The sequence below is a fragment of the Agelaius tricolor genome, unplaced genomic scaffold (assembly GCF_023055355.1).
Source record: "Agelaius tricolor isolate 1412-34295 unplaced genomic scaffold, bAgeTri1.0.p SCAF_4, whole genome shotgun sequence".
In the NCBI taxonomy this organism is placed as follows: Eukaryota; Metazoa; Chordata; class Aves; order Passeriformes; family Icteridae; genus Agelaius; species Agelaius tricolor.
Genome location: NW_027269264.1, coordinates 48,251,931 through 48,266,698, shown reverse-complemented (window position 1 = coordinate 48,266,698; position 14,768 = coordinate 48,251,931). Strand labels below are relative to the sequence as shown.

The 14,768-nt window shown below is 44.1% G+C and overlaps 1 protein-coding gene across 6 annotated transcripts in view; it reads right to left on the bottom strand.

Annotated features, from left to right (window-relative positions):
• Nucleotides 1–14,768, bottom strand: part of PDZD2 (PDZ domain containing 2) — a 202,173-nt gene that overhangs the window by 12,721 nt on the left and 174,684 nt on the right. For 5 of the 6 annotated variants that reach the window (XM_071425591.1, XM_071425596.1, XM_071425593.1 and 2 more), the window contains 7 exons: nt 11,973–12,054; nt 10,936–11,039; nt 10,020–10,188; nt 8,097–8,887; nt 6,814–6,958; nt 1,220–4,808; nt 484–601 (listed from right to left, as the gene is read on the bottom strand). In XM_071425591.1, coding sequence (XP_071281692.1) covers nt 484–601; nt 1,220–4,808; nt 6,814–6,958; nt 8,097–8,887; nt 10,020–10,188; nt 10,936–11,039; nt 11,973–12,054 — 4,998 coding nt within the window. The remainder of the gene's footprint in view (nt 1–483; nt 602–1,219; nt 4,809–6,813; nt 6,959–8,096; nt 8,888–10,019; nt 10,189–10,935; nt 11,040–11,972; nt 12,055–14,768) is intronic. The other variant, XM_071425595.1, reaches the window with a different exon arrangement.

The following is a 14,768-nucleotide window of genomic DNA, read 5'->3' as shown; positions in this document are numbered from 1 at the left end:
CTCTTATAAACACTTCAGCAGCCGCATTCTGGTGTTCAAGTTCAGCACTGAACAATATAAATTCAATTTCTTGATTGCAGCTTCTAGCAAAAGGCACCAGCACAAAGAGGAGCAGATTCAGTTTCCCCTGCACATTGGGGAAACTGAGTCTGACCCAGATGGCTGGTGGAAAGCTAAATTCTGATATGCAGTTACTGGGGAGCCCAGATGGAGGAATCCTTTTCCACTTAAAATAGGTCTATTTATTGTGACTCACAAATGCTTTTGAACTTCCTTATACAAAAAGCCATTCAAAATTATCATAGATTTATAGCAGGCATTTAAAAACAGCATTGGTAAAATTAACATCAACTGCAGTTGATAGTAAAAGCCTGTCATGTGCCTACTGGAGGAGCCCTGAAACAGTTTGGAAAAGATTTTATCTGCCTTTAAGAAAACCCTCATAAATCCACCAATAACCCAGTTTTATCTTGTGGTTTTTACCTTTACTTGTGCTTTGACTTCTTGGAGCATAGCAGCAACATCACATTTTGGTACTACCACTGACAAAACAGATTGCAGTTTTTGCTGGTCCAGGCTTGAGATGAGCAGCTGATCCAAGCTAAAATAAACATAAAAAGACAGAAGAGCTCTATATTTCCCAATTTTGTAGAGATACATTTCATATATACAGTATAGGCTTTATTACGATAAATGACAAAGAAGGAGTCTCAAAAACTGGTAAGAAACGGTGTATGCTGGGAAAATAGGAAGGGGCAGAGAAGATTATTTAAGAATAACTCTGAATGTCAGTCCCTGTTCTGTTCCCCTCATCTTTCCCTAATGGTTTTAACAACAGACATTAACAGGAGACAGCTACATCTGAAGACTACTTCTGGCAGGACAACAAGCTCGCTTGTCACCACAGGCTGTGCTGGCAGGCAGTGCTGTGCAGCCTCCTCACCACCACTACTGCTGTGCTGTAACATGGCCAAAAACTGACCAAAACCAGCTAGAGGGGCCACAGAAAAGGAGCCCTGCCATTCCAGGATAAAATGTTTAATTCTGTACTGAAGCCAAGACACAGCAGCATGGCAGCTCCAAGGCATCAAGGTCATGAATGGCAGCCCCAGACTGTGAGGGGACAGCAGGCTGAAACGTGCTTTGGGACAGACCTGCAGCACAGTGGAAGCTTTGCCTTGGGCAGGGATGAAACAATAACACCAAAGCTGACACCAACCTGATAGACCAGCTGTTTCCCCCATCCAGAGATCTGCCATGGGGCACGTCATCATCTGAGGCAGAACCCGGCGTCCCTGAGCCGCTGTCCCAGGGGCTGCAGGCTCTCATTCCCATCCCACCCAGCTCCGCTGGGCTGCAGCGGGCTGCTGGAGCTGCCCCGCTCTGGGCAGGTGTGCCAAGGACTCGGCGGGGCGTGATTTCCAGCTCTGTCTTGAAGCAGGCAGGCTGTGGGGGCTCTGAGAAGCCCTCTCCACACAGCTTGTCCAGGTCGGGCATACTGAGGGCTCTCAGCTCCCGCAGCCTGGAGCGGGACAGCGGCGGCCGCCCCAGGCCCCGGCTGCGGCGCACCTGTGAGGCCGAGGTGGGGAAGGCGGCCATGTCTGCCCCAGCGCTGTCCTCCTCGCTCCTCTGGGGCTTTCCATCCCCTTTGCCACCCTCGGTCACACACACAGGCTCTGTGCCAAGGGGAGACTTGGCCATGGTGCTGGCTGGGCTGGGACTGCCACCGTAGGAGCTCAAGCTGCGCCGCAGTGCCCACGGAGACTCAGCGGAGCTGGATGTGGTGGCCAAGCCACCACACGACCTCCTGGCAAGGGGCAACCTTGCAGCCGAGCATATATCAATGGCCTTCACAAAGGGCCGGTCAAAATTTGCCAGGTTTTCAAAGGATTTGATCCTCTGTTTCACAGAGAAGGATGAAATCGGCTCATGGGGCCAGTTCAGCTCATAGTAATAGTAATTCCGCCTGAAGCTTCTCAGTTTATCAGCAGTGGGGTAGCTAACGTCACTGGCTGAGGAGGACACATCATGGACCTTCTGGGTACTTTTGGAGGTGTAAGCCTGCTCCTTTCCACTCTGGCTATTAGGCAGATTCAGGTGAACCATCTTTAACACCCCCATTGCTGCCTGTGGGTATTTCTCCTCTGCAGTTTGGCCCTGAGGGCCTTGCACAGGGTGAACCTCTGTAACATTGCAGTCCTCCCTCAAGTGACCTGCTAGCTGGGATGGCATCGAGTAGGTCCTCGTCACAGGTTTTGATAAGCCACAGAGACGTCTGTCTCCAGCAGTATGTCCTCTTGAGAAATACTGCATGGTCCCCATCTCCTCAGTCAGCCGAGGCACTTCTGCATTCACCTCTTCTGCTTTCTCCAGCAATGGCAGCCGCAAAAATGATGCTGGTGAGGACGAGGCAGAGGAGGAGGAGGAAGGGGATGATGAGGAGGAAAGCTTCACCTCAATGAAAGTGCGTTGGATCTCCTGCCCTTCCAGCTGCTCCTGCTGAACTGAGGGGGACCCTAATGAAGAAGAGCAGACTCCAGCAGCCATTCCTACGTTTTGCAGATCTAATTGCCTAAGGTCATCTGCACTATGGATGCTTTTGATTGTGTTCAGGTCTCCTCCGGGGTTATCAGTCCTCCCTTTCACATATTCAGGTTTTGGCATCCCCTGAGGAGGTGAGGTGACTATGGACTGACTATCTCTGGCTCGGAAATCATCCACCTTAGCATCCTTACCCTGACACACCACAGCCTGCATGGAAACTTGCTTCTCTTTTGGCTTTCCCCATGATAGCTCCCCACAGCCACATTTCACTTCACCACTCATGGTTGGACTGCTGCTGCCATTCAGGAGAGGCAGAAGTGAATCTTCAGAAATCACCAGAGATGATTTATTTTCTAGCTCTGATTTCAGAGTCTTTGAGGCTGCTGAAATGCTTTTTCCAGGATCTGAGTTTGTAGGTGAGTTACGGGACAATGGTGTTTTCTTTCCCAGGAGTTTGGGGGATAGTTGTGGAGAAACAGAAGCCCTTTTCTGATCAGCTCCATTGACTTTGGTAGGAGTAATGCCAGAAGAATCTGAATTTGTCTTTGCTTTGCTTTTGATGGTGAACCCTTTTAGCTTTGGTCCCGCTTTAGATTTCTGATTATTTAAAAGGGTGTCCATTATACTTTTTTGTGCCATTGCCTTAGACTCCTGACAGGATTTTTTCTGTGAGGATGGGCTGTGCGGTACTGCAGCTCCTTTGCAGTGATTTGTGCCTGAGCTTTGGACTTTTCCATTTGAAGTCCTTCCTGAAGTCACAGAGTTAATTTTCTCATTTTTTCCTGGCAATTCATGAATTGCATTAGCCTTTGGATCTTTAGATCTAGTAGGAAAGGGTGACCTGAGTGATATTCCTCTTGTTGATGATGCATTCACATGATTGCTGTCTGTTTTAGACAAGGTGGACAAACTGTTGGTTTCTTTCTTCACTGAGCAATAATCAACAGCATGATTACAGTCATCAACTGCCATTTCACTTTCAGATTTGGATCTCTGCTCATCATGACATCCTTCTTTCTCAAACAAGCTGTTCTCCAAGACATTGACATTTCTAGCAGAGCAAAAGCTTGTCTTTTTGCAGTGCAGAGATCCTTTCTCTTCAGTGGATTCACAGCATTTCTTATGTTCATTACTGTTCCCCAAATCTATCTGTTCTTCTGTACGTAAGGCACCATTGTTACAGAAAGAGTAAACTTCAGGGATACTGACTGAATTCTTTAGGATGTCTTCTTCTGGCAGGAGAACTGAGGAAGGAGAACACAAGGATGCAGAGGACACATCTGGACACTGTGAAGGACATGGAGCGGGACCACCATGATCTTCCAAATCTAGTTTGTTGATGCTTGTCTCCAGTGACCCACACATTGCACAGCCGTCACTCTGCAAAGCTTTGCCACTGTATGGGTGCAGCAGGGACAGTGAGGATGAGCTTGTTCCAGAGATGCAATGCTGCTCCTGTGCGGGCTTCTGCGGCTCGTCGTTCATGCAACAAATCTCAATTTGCTCCTCATCTGACTCTGATACAGTAGAGCCTGTGGGGGCATTAGCAGCAGCACATTGCCCAAGCAACACCTCATTAGCACTGTCAAAGGCTTCTGTGACAGACTCTGCATCCGAGTGAGAATCCTCCGCAGCCCCATACATCGACTTTGGAAATGGGTCACTTCTCTTCCTTTCCAGAGAGTTTGCTGCAGGTAACTCATCCTCATTTAAACTGCTAAAATTCCTAGAATAGTTATTTAGAGAGTTTTTATTCACAGTAAAAAGTTTGCCTGTGTTGATGGAGTCCAACACAGACAGCCCCAAAACCCCTTGTGCATTAGCTCCACAATTCACAGTTTTTTCCAGCAGCTCCTCCTTGGGTGCTCGTGGCTCAGAGCCGGGGCAGCCTTCGTCAGTGCCACAGCAGCACATGGTGGTGTACTCGTCCCGGAGGGGACTTTCTGCGCGCGATGGGGTGCGCGAGGCCCTGCCCTCGGGGGCACCCATCTGGCTGAGCAGGTCATCGATGTCAGTGACAGGGATGGCAGCGCAGTCCTCCTCATGGCTGGCCCTCGGGCTGCCTCTGTGCACGTCCTTGCTCGGGGCATCGGGCGGCAGTGTTGCTCTCTCCGCCGCGCAGCTGCCGACAGCAGTCTGCAGACCTGCTCTTTCTCGCTTCCCAGAGCTCTGTTCTTCCTCTGCTGTGAGGATGCTGTTGACATTGGCCTGATTTTGAGTGTCTATCCCTGGAGACAGGATGAGGTTTGTAAATCTGCTGACAGCTGCATCATGATTTAAAAAAAAAAAAAAGAAAAAAGAAAAAAAAGGCAAAATCCTGTCAAATATAAGAAGTGATATAGAAAACACCAGGTTTTATTACAAAAATAGACACCCACATAGACTACATGTTTTCATTTTGATCTGCACTCCTCCTCCTCTGTAATGATGTTTACAACAACTCAAATTAATCATAACCATGTGTATTTGAGTAGTGCACAGAAGGGAGCAATCCACTTATCCAAGGTGAGCAGTCATGATCTGTTTAACTCTCATCTTTGAAATTACAGCAGTCAAGCAGCCAACTACCAAAGCGTCAGCATGCAGTAAGTCACGCTGAGCAGCACTGCTTCTCATCACTTGTTTCATCTCTGAAGTCTCCCACAGAGACCCCAGGGAGCACAGAAAGCCCTGACATAGCAAAGGTGACCAGATAACACAGTGACAGTCTGTGCATAAATAACTTGGCTCTGACCCCTCAGCACTTTTGCAGGTGTTCAATGTGACATGCATGGGTGACGTTATGCACACATTAAGCACATGGGCTTTACTGCATTTCTGGCACAGACCTCTCCTGGCTTCCAGAACATGTTTAACCCACTCCTGGGCAGCACACCAAGCTCTCTGTCACTGCTGCACTCTGACATATTCCTGCTGACCCATTTCTCCACATCTTCAGCTTCCAGAACTTCACTCTATGCACCAGATTCCACCTCTCTACACTGCTTCTGAGACATGCATCCCCATTCAAGCTGCCTTCCAGAGGCCAGTTACTATGACATGGAGCCCAGAAAGTGTATGAAGAAGGAGAGGCTATTCAGTATCAATGTCCTGTCCTGCTCATTTAAAGGTGCCTGCAGATCTCTGTACTTCTCACACAAACCTGCAGGATCATCCACATCACTTAACTTAGGTATCCATGTTAAGAAGTACTGATTTCTCCTGGAGTCAACAAGGGAAAAACACCTCAGGAGGGCAATCTCAAGCAGCCAGATTAGAATTTGAAGTACTCCCCTGCTTCAGCATGGTGGATTACCACCTTTTTTGACAGTGAGATAGGACAAGGGGAAGGGTAAAGTGCCTTACAAAGTGCTACCAATGTGTCCTTGCCCCAGTGCTATTGGTTTGAAAAGCCACAGCAATCTAAGGAAACAAGAACAAGATCCTGGAATTCATTGAAGAACAACTGGAAGTCAAGCATCTGGAAGCACTTTAGGTTCCCAGGTACACAAAAGTACACAGAGAGGATCATAAGCTAGAACAAAGCAAAATATTATGTTCTTCCTGAATTTGAAAAGTATGCTTTTCTTTTTCAAACACCCATTTCCACACCACATAATTTGTACAGTCTGTGGGGATTCATATCTTGCTGTAGAAGCATAAATCAGCCCTGAGCAGAAAGCAAGAAGGTATCAAGTATTTCAACTCACACTAGATAACTTTCTGTAATGAAACATAAAAATAAACGTTTTTGTAAGATTTTAGTTTTCTGTTTAATCTTCCTGCACTTTAGAGAATTCTGACATAATAAAAGGGAAGGAAAGAAAAAAAGAAAGGAAAGAGGTTGTTAGTGTCAAAAAAAACATTACTAGAACTTCAGATTTAAGAGAGACAGATTTGATTATAAGGGGCCTATATATTTAATGAACAGGCACAGCAATAAAATGAGTTGTCAGGATAAGAGTCACTGCCATTTTAGTTCCAGGACTGCATCAAATGACTCAGGCCTCTGCAAACACTGGCAGGAGGGACCTACTCTATGTGGGAACTTTGAATACTTCACACAGGAGTAGGTTTTCTCCCCTTATCATGGTGCCAGACAGGACCTTGAAGCTTGACTTGGCGATGAAGTGCTTTGCTTGGTTCACCAATGCAGATACAATGTCCCACCGTCCTCTTCTCTGAATCCATGTGGAAAGCTAGGACAGCAGGTCAGGCCCAGCAGATCCAAGGACGTTTTGTTCACTTGTACCCAGAATAAATGGTACAAAAGCAAAACTGCTTTCTCACCTGACGCTGTCTTCTGGATCTCCAGGGTTACGGATGTGGGAAGACACTGCATAAGCAAACAGATTTCCTCGTACATCATCTTGCTGACAGGGATGCTGTTGATAGTGGTAATCTCATCTCCTACAGCCATCTTGCCCATTGATCCCTGATGCAAAGAGAGATTCAAGGAAATTATAAATACACATCAGAAGCCCTGCAGAGATTGTAGGGAAGCATTTAATAGCTTATGAGCAACATCCTCTGTTTCACGTCACTGCAGAGCACAGGTACCACTGCTGCCAGTTTGCCAGCACATAAATAAAGAACAGACTGTGTTTCTGCCAGAACGAGAATTAGAGATCAATCTAAAACAGGAAGGTCAAAAGATCTGCTGTTTTTTCCAGGAGATGAGTATCATAATGGAGGACATAGTCCTCTTAGTTAAATGAAATGGCATGGATCAGCCCTAGCTTCTTCAGGACTGGAACACTGTGTGTCATTTTTTAATTCCATGCACTTCTCAGGTGAACAGACATGATCTGAGCTCTTTAGGTAAAGGTTTGTTTCTAAATACTGCAAAAGAAATCTGAGAAAAAGGCAGGAAAAAAACCCAAATCCCCAGATCTCACAGCCCTATTCAAACTGCTATGCCATATCCCCTCTTATCCTAGTGGCCGCTAATGAGATTAAAAATGCTACAAGCCAGGTTTGTACACCAGAGTATTATTCTTCTTTCTGGACTTCTGCATCTAGCAATTCCACAACCAGCGTGAAGCACATATCCATACTGGTATGGGCATGTATGAGATGCAGAAGAGCAATGTGTTACTGGTTCTACTCCAGCTCTTGGCAAACCTGGCCAGCACCTAAAGCCTCTTGGTTCCAGATTCCTGTCATAGGGGGACATGCACATATAAAATAGTAAAGCATAATATACATTTGTTACCACCATCCTCTGCCACCAGGATTTACTTATTTTGTCTTTACCCATAGTTAGAACATAAATACAAAAATCGCATTCCCTCAAAATTGCAATTGCAAGAAGGGATGAGGCCATCTCAGTGGATCCATGTCCTGCCTCTCTTAGTTTCAAATTAGCCTGGGTGCCTCTCTGAATCAGAAACAAATTATTTAGCAGCAGCTCCAGAACAACATGGGGTGGGACATTTTGCCCAGCAAGGAAAAACACCTCAGTTGTGCTTACTCTCAACAGACCACTTGCTTAATAATAACCATGAAAATAATAACAATCAGCCCCACACTGGGAAAGCACATCACTATAAGGCACTCAAATTACAAATTACCATTTCTGCTGGTCCGCCTGGCCGCATCCCTGTGACGACAACCTTTAAGGGCATGGCTTGGATTTCCAGATCCAGGCCGAATGACTCATGCTCATTGCGAACCAGAGTGACGACTTCAACCTGGCCCTGCCCGACCACATCAGGGGCTTCACACTTCCTGCTGTGAGGGAGCATCCTGGCAACAGGCTTGTTGTAAGAGCCATGCTCCTCTGTCCTATGTCTCTGAAGGCTTCGGCACTCAGTGCTCATCATGCTTTTCACTCTGGTGACTGCTCTGTGCTCAAGTTTTGGCGATCTCTTGGATTCAAGCTGTGCTTCCCGGAGCTCCCTCAAACTCAGGCTGCCAAGACGAACTTCAGGCACGCTTGAGTAATCAAATGCTATGATGGGGAAAAAAGAAGACTCAACTTGCTCCAGCGTGCTGTCTGCAGACTCTACAGAGTTGCTGAAGACAGGGGAAGATGTCTCCATGCCACTGTATCTCGATGACTCACTGTCCTGGCTCTCATCATCGATTTCTACAGACGAGGTTGTAATGACAATGCCAGCATCCTCCTGGCTCTTGGCCCTCTGGCTTCTGTGCAAGTGGGAACTTTCATCGTCATCACTGGCGTCACCATCATAGAAAACAACCCGCCTCTGTCGGTGAAAGGGGCTGCGGGCAGATTTGGGGCTGTCGCTGAGGATGCCAGGTCGGACAGACTCCACATGCTTGTTGTGATGGCCAGATGACCTCCCACTAGCTGGAGAAGCCAAACCATTTGCTTTTGTCACTCCTGCATCTCTAGCAGCTAGGGAAAAAAAGAGTTATACTTTAACTGTACTTACAGATGATCTTTAACACCGGGCATCTCACTGCAGCAGAATACATGTGGTCTGTTTACAGAGAAAGCTTAACTCTTCCTCACAAAGCAAAAAGCAGGCTTTTCATGTCCTCCCTCTAACTAAAGTAAACATCAAGAAGACTGCAGATAACACTACAATTTATGGGTAATTCCCAAAATCAGTTCATTAACATGTCTAGTTCTGTTTTCAGTTTACTTCTAAATTATGACTATGACTCAAAGAAGAAAGGGATGCAAATTCAAATGTGTATTTTAGTTTAAACAACGGATTTTCTATCACATTTTCCCTGAATCTAAGCTCAGGACTCCTGCATTAACTCACAGAGAGTAAAAATTGCTTTCTTGAACCAAGACTGAAATGCAACAATCAAGTTCAAATTAGCAAGTAACAAACCCAAGAACCCTTCCCATGTTCTCCTTAGAAAAAACTGCATCTCACTTTGTGGGAAGTTAATTTGTTTTGCTTTTTTTGGTGGCTAGTTAGAAATGTAAAAATACATTTAAACATTAAATAATTTCCACAGAAAATAAGATGAGACAAAGAAATTACTTGAGAAACACAGGAAAGGGAGAACAAATTAATCCTTTGAATTTGTGATCAGGTGCACATCAGTAAGGACACACAAGCTTCTTTCAGTCAGTTATCATGGGGAGAAATATACACAAGCAAAATATCTGATGTAAAATTGCACATTTGTTTGTTTTTATATGTATATTGACCTTCTCAAAGTTTCTGAGAGAGCTATGAACAGTCTCCACAAATGTAATAAATAAGATGATTTGAAAAAAAACCCCAAGCTCTGCAATGCTATCAATCTAGTTTCATCCAAAACAATCAAAGTCATTTTCACACTATCAGAACAGTGTCTTGAACAAAATATCATGGAAACAGGAATTTCTGTGGATTGTTGTAAATTCCTTAATTTTTCCAGAACTTCATGCGATCAACAATGGCTTATAATACACTGCCTGGCATTTCTTCCCAGCACAGGGACCACCACAGCTCTCCTGGACAGGAACCCAGCCCTCAGTGACTCTGCCTACCAGCCCAACGACCAGACACATTTGCATCACTTACTCAGGCTGCCAGGGAGAAGAGAGCCATCGTCCAGCCAACTGTGCCTGTTCTTCTGACGGAGCTGCTCCTCATCACACGAGCCAGGGACAGCATCAGAGAAGGGGAGATGGCTCGAACCATCATGGGAGAAGTACTGGGAAAGCTCTGCCTCGGAGCTGACGGATCCCTGCTGAAGAGAAGTGACCCTGGTGACCTGCTGTCCTCGATGTATAAAGCCCCTGCCTGCATGTGAGCTCCACACAGACCAACTGCATTGCTGTATCAATAAAGTTTAAATCCTATTTTTAAAATAGAGGACTTGTCAGTATACTGAGAGCCAAACTGTTGAAATTGGATGTCTGAAACACTGCACACCAACACATTTTTAGCCAATACAATAAATAAAAAAGAATTCCAAATCCCACTGCTTTACAGGGGTGGTTCAGTGCAGAAACAAGGGATGAAACTATTCAATTTTGCAGTTCCCTTTGTTCTACACTGAGAGAAGGGAAGGCTTTGTACCTCCAGACACAGTGTCAATGGCTTCCATGGCTTTACCAGGAAAAACAGATTCTTCCCTGCAATGGCTATATAAAGGGACTTAGTCTCAGCCTTCTGCCCACAGGCTCAGATCCCTCCTGCTAACTTTGTGTCCCACAGAGCAGGGGTACCTTGGAGGTGGCAGGAGGTGGGACCCCATGTCCTTCTCTGCCATGCTCTGCACATCACTCCCAAAGGCTACAGTCACACAGAAAAAGAGAAGCTTGCTGCTGTCACAATTTAAATGTGTGTGACACAAGAAACAAACCCTTTTATGGAGCTCATGTGACGGGGAAGGAGCATGCAGGTTTGGTTTTGAACCCCTTGACCAAGTAAGAGCTTCAGTAAAAGCTGAATTTGAAGCAGGCTCTATTTTTATTGCATCTAATCCTTTTACCCGGCTTGCTGGCTCCAAGAAGCGTTTCATAGTCCAGCTGAGGGGAGATGAGGTCTCTCCTTGTTTGGCCTTCACACTAGGAGATGGACTTTTTTGCACAGCTCCTGCTAAACACAGATTAGTTAGATGCCAAAAATTAAAGTTGTAGTCCATATAATCAAACAGGCTTTTCATTCATCTTCCGAGGTGGTGGCTGCATTTAATCCCACTTATTTAGTATCTAAATTGCTTTCCTAAACTGAGATTTATTCAGCATTTCACGAACTCCCCCTCAGATCAGATGGAATGTTACCACCAGCCAGGCCCAGGGCAGTGCTATGAACAAGAGAGGAGCAGGAGATGGTCTTCCCATCTGTTGGAGCACGCTGCTGACTAGGGGCAACCTCAGAAGACAAATCAGCAGCCACTGGCAAGGTCAACTTCAAAGAAGATCTTAGCTGACACACAAAAAAGGGGATCATAACAAATCTAACATTTCTGTCTGAACATCACCTTACTGGTCACTGCCATTGCCAAAAGTTTGCTTTCATCTGCCAGACTTTGAGAAATGCTGGAGTTCAAACACATCACAGATGCCAGAGTACACATCTTGACATGACTTTAAAGATCAAAATGGTGTTAAAACATATAGTCCAGTATGCAACACCTGGACTTTTTCAAATGGTCAAAATACTTTTTGGGGTTTTTTTGCCATTAAGGTCAAGCATACATGGATGGAGTAGACCCCTCCTGCTCTTTCCCTACTGGAACATTGTGCTTCCCCTCATCTTGAAAAAAGTTCAGAACCACCACCTCTTGATAACCCTACATTCGGGTCATGGCAGGCCAGTGAACAAAAGCAAGTTACATAAGCTGCAGAGCACAAACTGGATGTTTGTGCTAAAATTTCTGCAGTGGACAGAATGATGATACTCCCTACACTGTTCTGCTGTCTTGAGGGCTCTCAAAATATTAATGCTGGGGAACTTCAGAGCATGCCCTTAAATACTCCTGCATCTGTGAGAGAACAGGCTCTAGAGAAGAGAACATGTTGCTACCTGTGACGTGAGAGGAGCTGGAGTCCTTGCTCTCTCGGTGGGTAGTACGTGCAATTGCTTCATCCATTTCCTGCTCTGAAACCTGAAGTGGGGTGGAAGACAAAGCTCAAACAGGGTACAAGAAATTACAAGAGTCTTACCACTTATCACAAGTACATGATCCATCAGATAAGCCACTATTTTTAAAGATGCAATAAAGAAGACCTAGTTGAGTGCTCCGAAGCCCTTGTCCCCCCCGACTCAGACTCTCTCGGTGCCACTTTCCTGCAAAAGCCAGGAAGCAGAAGCTTGCCAGCTGCAAGAAGACTGCATCCAAGTGACACAAAATATAAACAAGTAAAACAGTCCCAGACTTAAAGAAATCAAATGAAGCTATTAGAGCCCAGTTTAAACTCAATTAAAAGCTGTGTACTGATTTGTTGAGAAAATGTGACTTTAAAATAGACAAAGACTGCTTTATGCAAGCACACATCAGAAACTTAAGCTATTCTACACTTAACCCACCGGAAGAATACCAGACTTCCCATAATATTAGCTGTCTTTTTAATTTTCTTGTCTCCTTGCTTTTCAAAAGAAAACCTAAATCAGTAATTGGAAATTAATGTTTCTCTGGTTTAAGAATAAATACTGGTTTACCATATTTGCTAATTTAGCCCATAATTACTGCCATACGTTTAATTCTTATTACTGGAAAACATATGATTTTATACAAGAACAACTAGTCTGCAGGAATATATATTTAAGAACAGAAAGCAAATTAATTCTGTCAAAAATACTTTCTATGCACATTGATTTACATGAATTAAAATTCAGCATAAATAGAGACTACAAACTTGAGTCTTCCTGAACCATGAAGATTTGAGAGATTCTGAAGCAAACTCAGCAGTTTAAACACAGCATAAATGCCATATTCAGTCAGAATAACAAGCAGAAAGAAAATTTTGTGGTATTTCTTTTGGAAGTACATGAAAACACCAAAGCAAACATACTCAGCAGCAAAATGTACTGTGGATCTTTTGTGTTATAAAATAAGAAATTAAGTATAAAAATGTTCGAAACAACATGAACCTTTGTAAAAACACATCTCTATTTCCAGCCGGTGTCATGAACTTATATCAAACCAAAAGTCCCTCGGCTCCTGGGGCACAGGGAGTTCCTGCAGAACATGGACCAGATCCTTAGACTATGATCCATCGCCTTAACACAAACCTTTGGGTAAAACATATCCCAAGAATTAAAACAGGTCCCAGGCACACTGCAGTACATTTTTTAAGTTAACCAAAAATCCATGCTTCTGCAAACTCTGCCAGCTTTGATGTTTAGCATCCTTTATGCTCAGGCAGTTCAAAATGGAAAGGGACAAGTTAATTCTTAACTCTAATCTGCATGCTGGGGTACTATTATAAGCAAATGAAAAATAAAATAAAATAAAATACCCACACTTATTTATCAATCCCCCAGTGCTTTCAGAAAATGGGTAACAGTAACATAACAATAAATATGGGTTCCTATAGGGACACTCCTCCAGAGATCCAGCCATGAGAGATTATGGATTCAATACTGTCAGGATTATGGATTCAGTACTGGAAAAATGCTTTAGGGTCTCTCCAGCTCAACTTTTAGCTTTTCGTACATTTCTTGGCAAAGGATTTGTTGTCATCTTAAATATCACTTATGGAAAACTGTAATAGGAGCCACTTAATAGTTTCCCTCTGTTACTGAGTAATACCAAGCAATTAGCTTAACTCAGTTCATCCTTTCAGCAGACACCAGGTTAGGTCACTCATCAGCTTTCAAGACCCCACCACAGCAAGAAGAAGGACAGATGAGAAAGGGCAGGCCCTACAGCACGGCATTTTTATTTCATGCTTCTTACAGACAATCCAAAAAGTCTGTAAGCCTTAATAATGCAATCACATTGAACCATTGTTTTGGATCAGCACAGCACACAGACTCACCAGAAATACTGTTATCTTAGGCTATAACCCCAATTCTTACCCTCGCCATGCTCACCTTTAATAGAACCACAGCCTCTTTCTTTCCAGCAGCACAAGGCCTTCCAACAAAGATAATAAACTCTGGAAAGCAGGCCCCTGTTTGTTGACTGTATATTTGATTTAGCAGAAAATACACTATTAATTACAAAATAAGAAACCTGAGTTCTCCTAGATATGGCTTTCTTAAGGCCATTTGTAGTTATGAGTTCAAAAGTCAGAGCTTTCTGGACCCACTAATGCAAATATTTTTACAGCTTCATTCCTGTTTAAACAGGAAGGTTTTGTACACTCATGAAATTCTTTGAAATACTGAAATAAAAGAAGCTGTTATTCCCTATAGCTTGGCTAATAGGCTTTCATCTTCTATCATCAATTTTTAAAAAATGCTTGAGAACACTTACTTTGTAAATACAGCCTTATTTCCAAACTGACCTTGCACGGATTCAGTATCAGTGTGCTCCATATTCTCACGTTTTAATTCCTGAAGGAAAACTTTGATCTTTGGATAGATTTTACTTTATTACAGTTGATCAATTCAAGTTGTTGATACATATATTCCTAGCCCTAAATTATATTCTACTCAAAGACAAAGTAACTGCAAAATAGCTTTTAGGAGGAAGAGGTCTTGTGCTGTATTTGCGTTGCTACTTCATCCAAGTACCAAGATAGATGGGAACACTTCATTCAAGCAGTTCCAGGAAAATGCAATTGATCAGTGGGTGACTAAGTGAAAAGCACCAGGAACAGTCCAACATTGCTATGACTTACAAAACTGGGAAGCATCATTACAATCCTGACA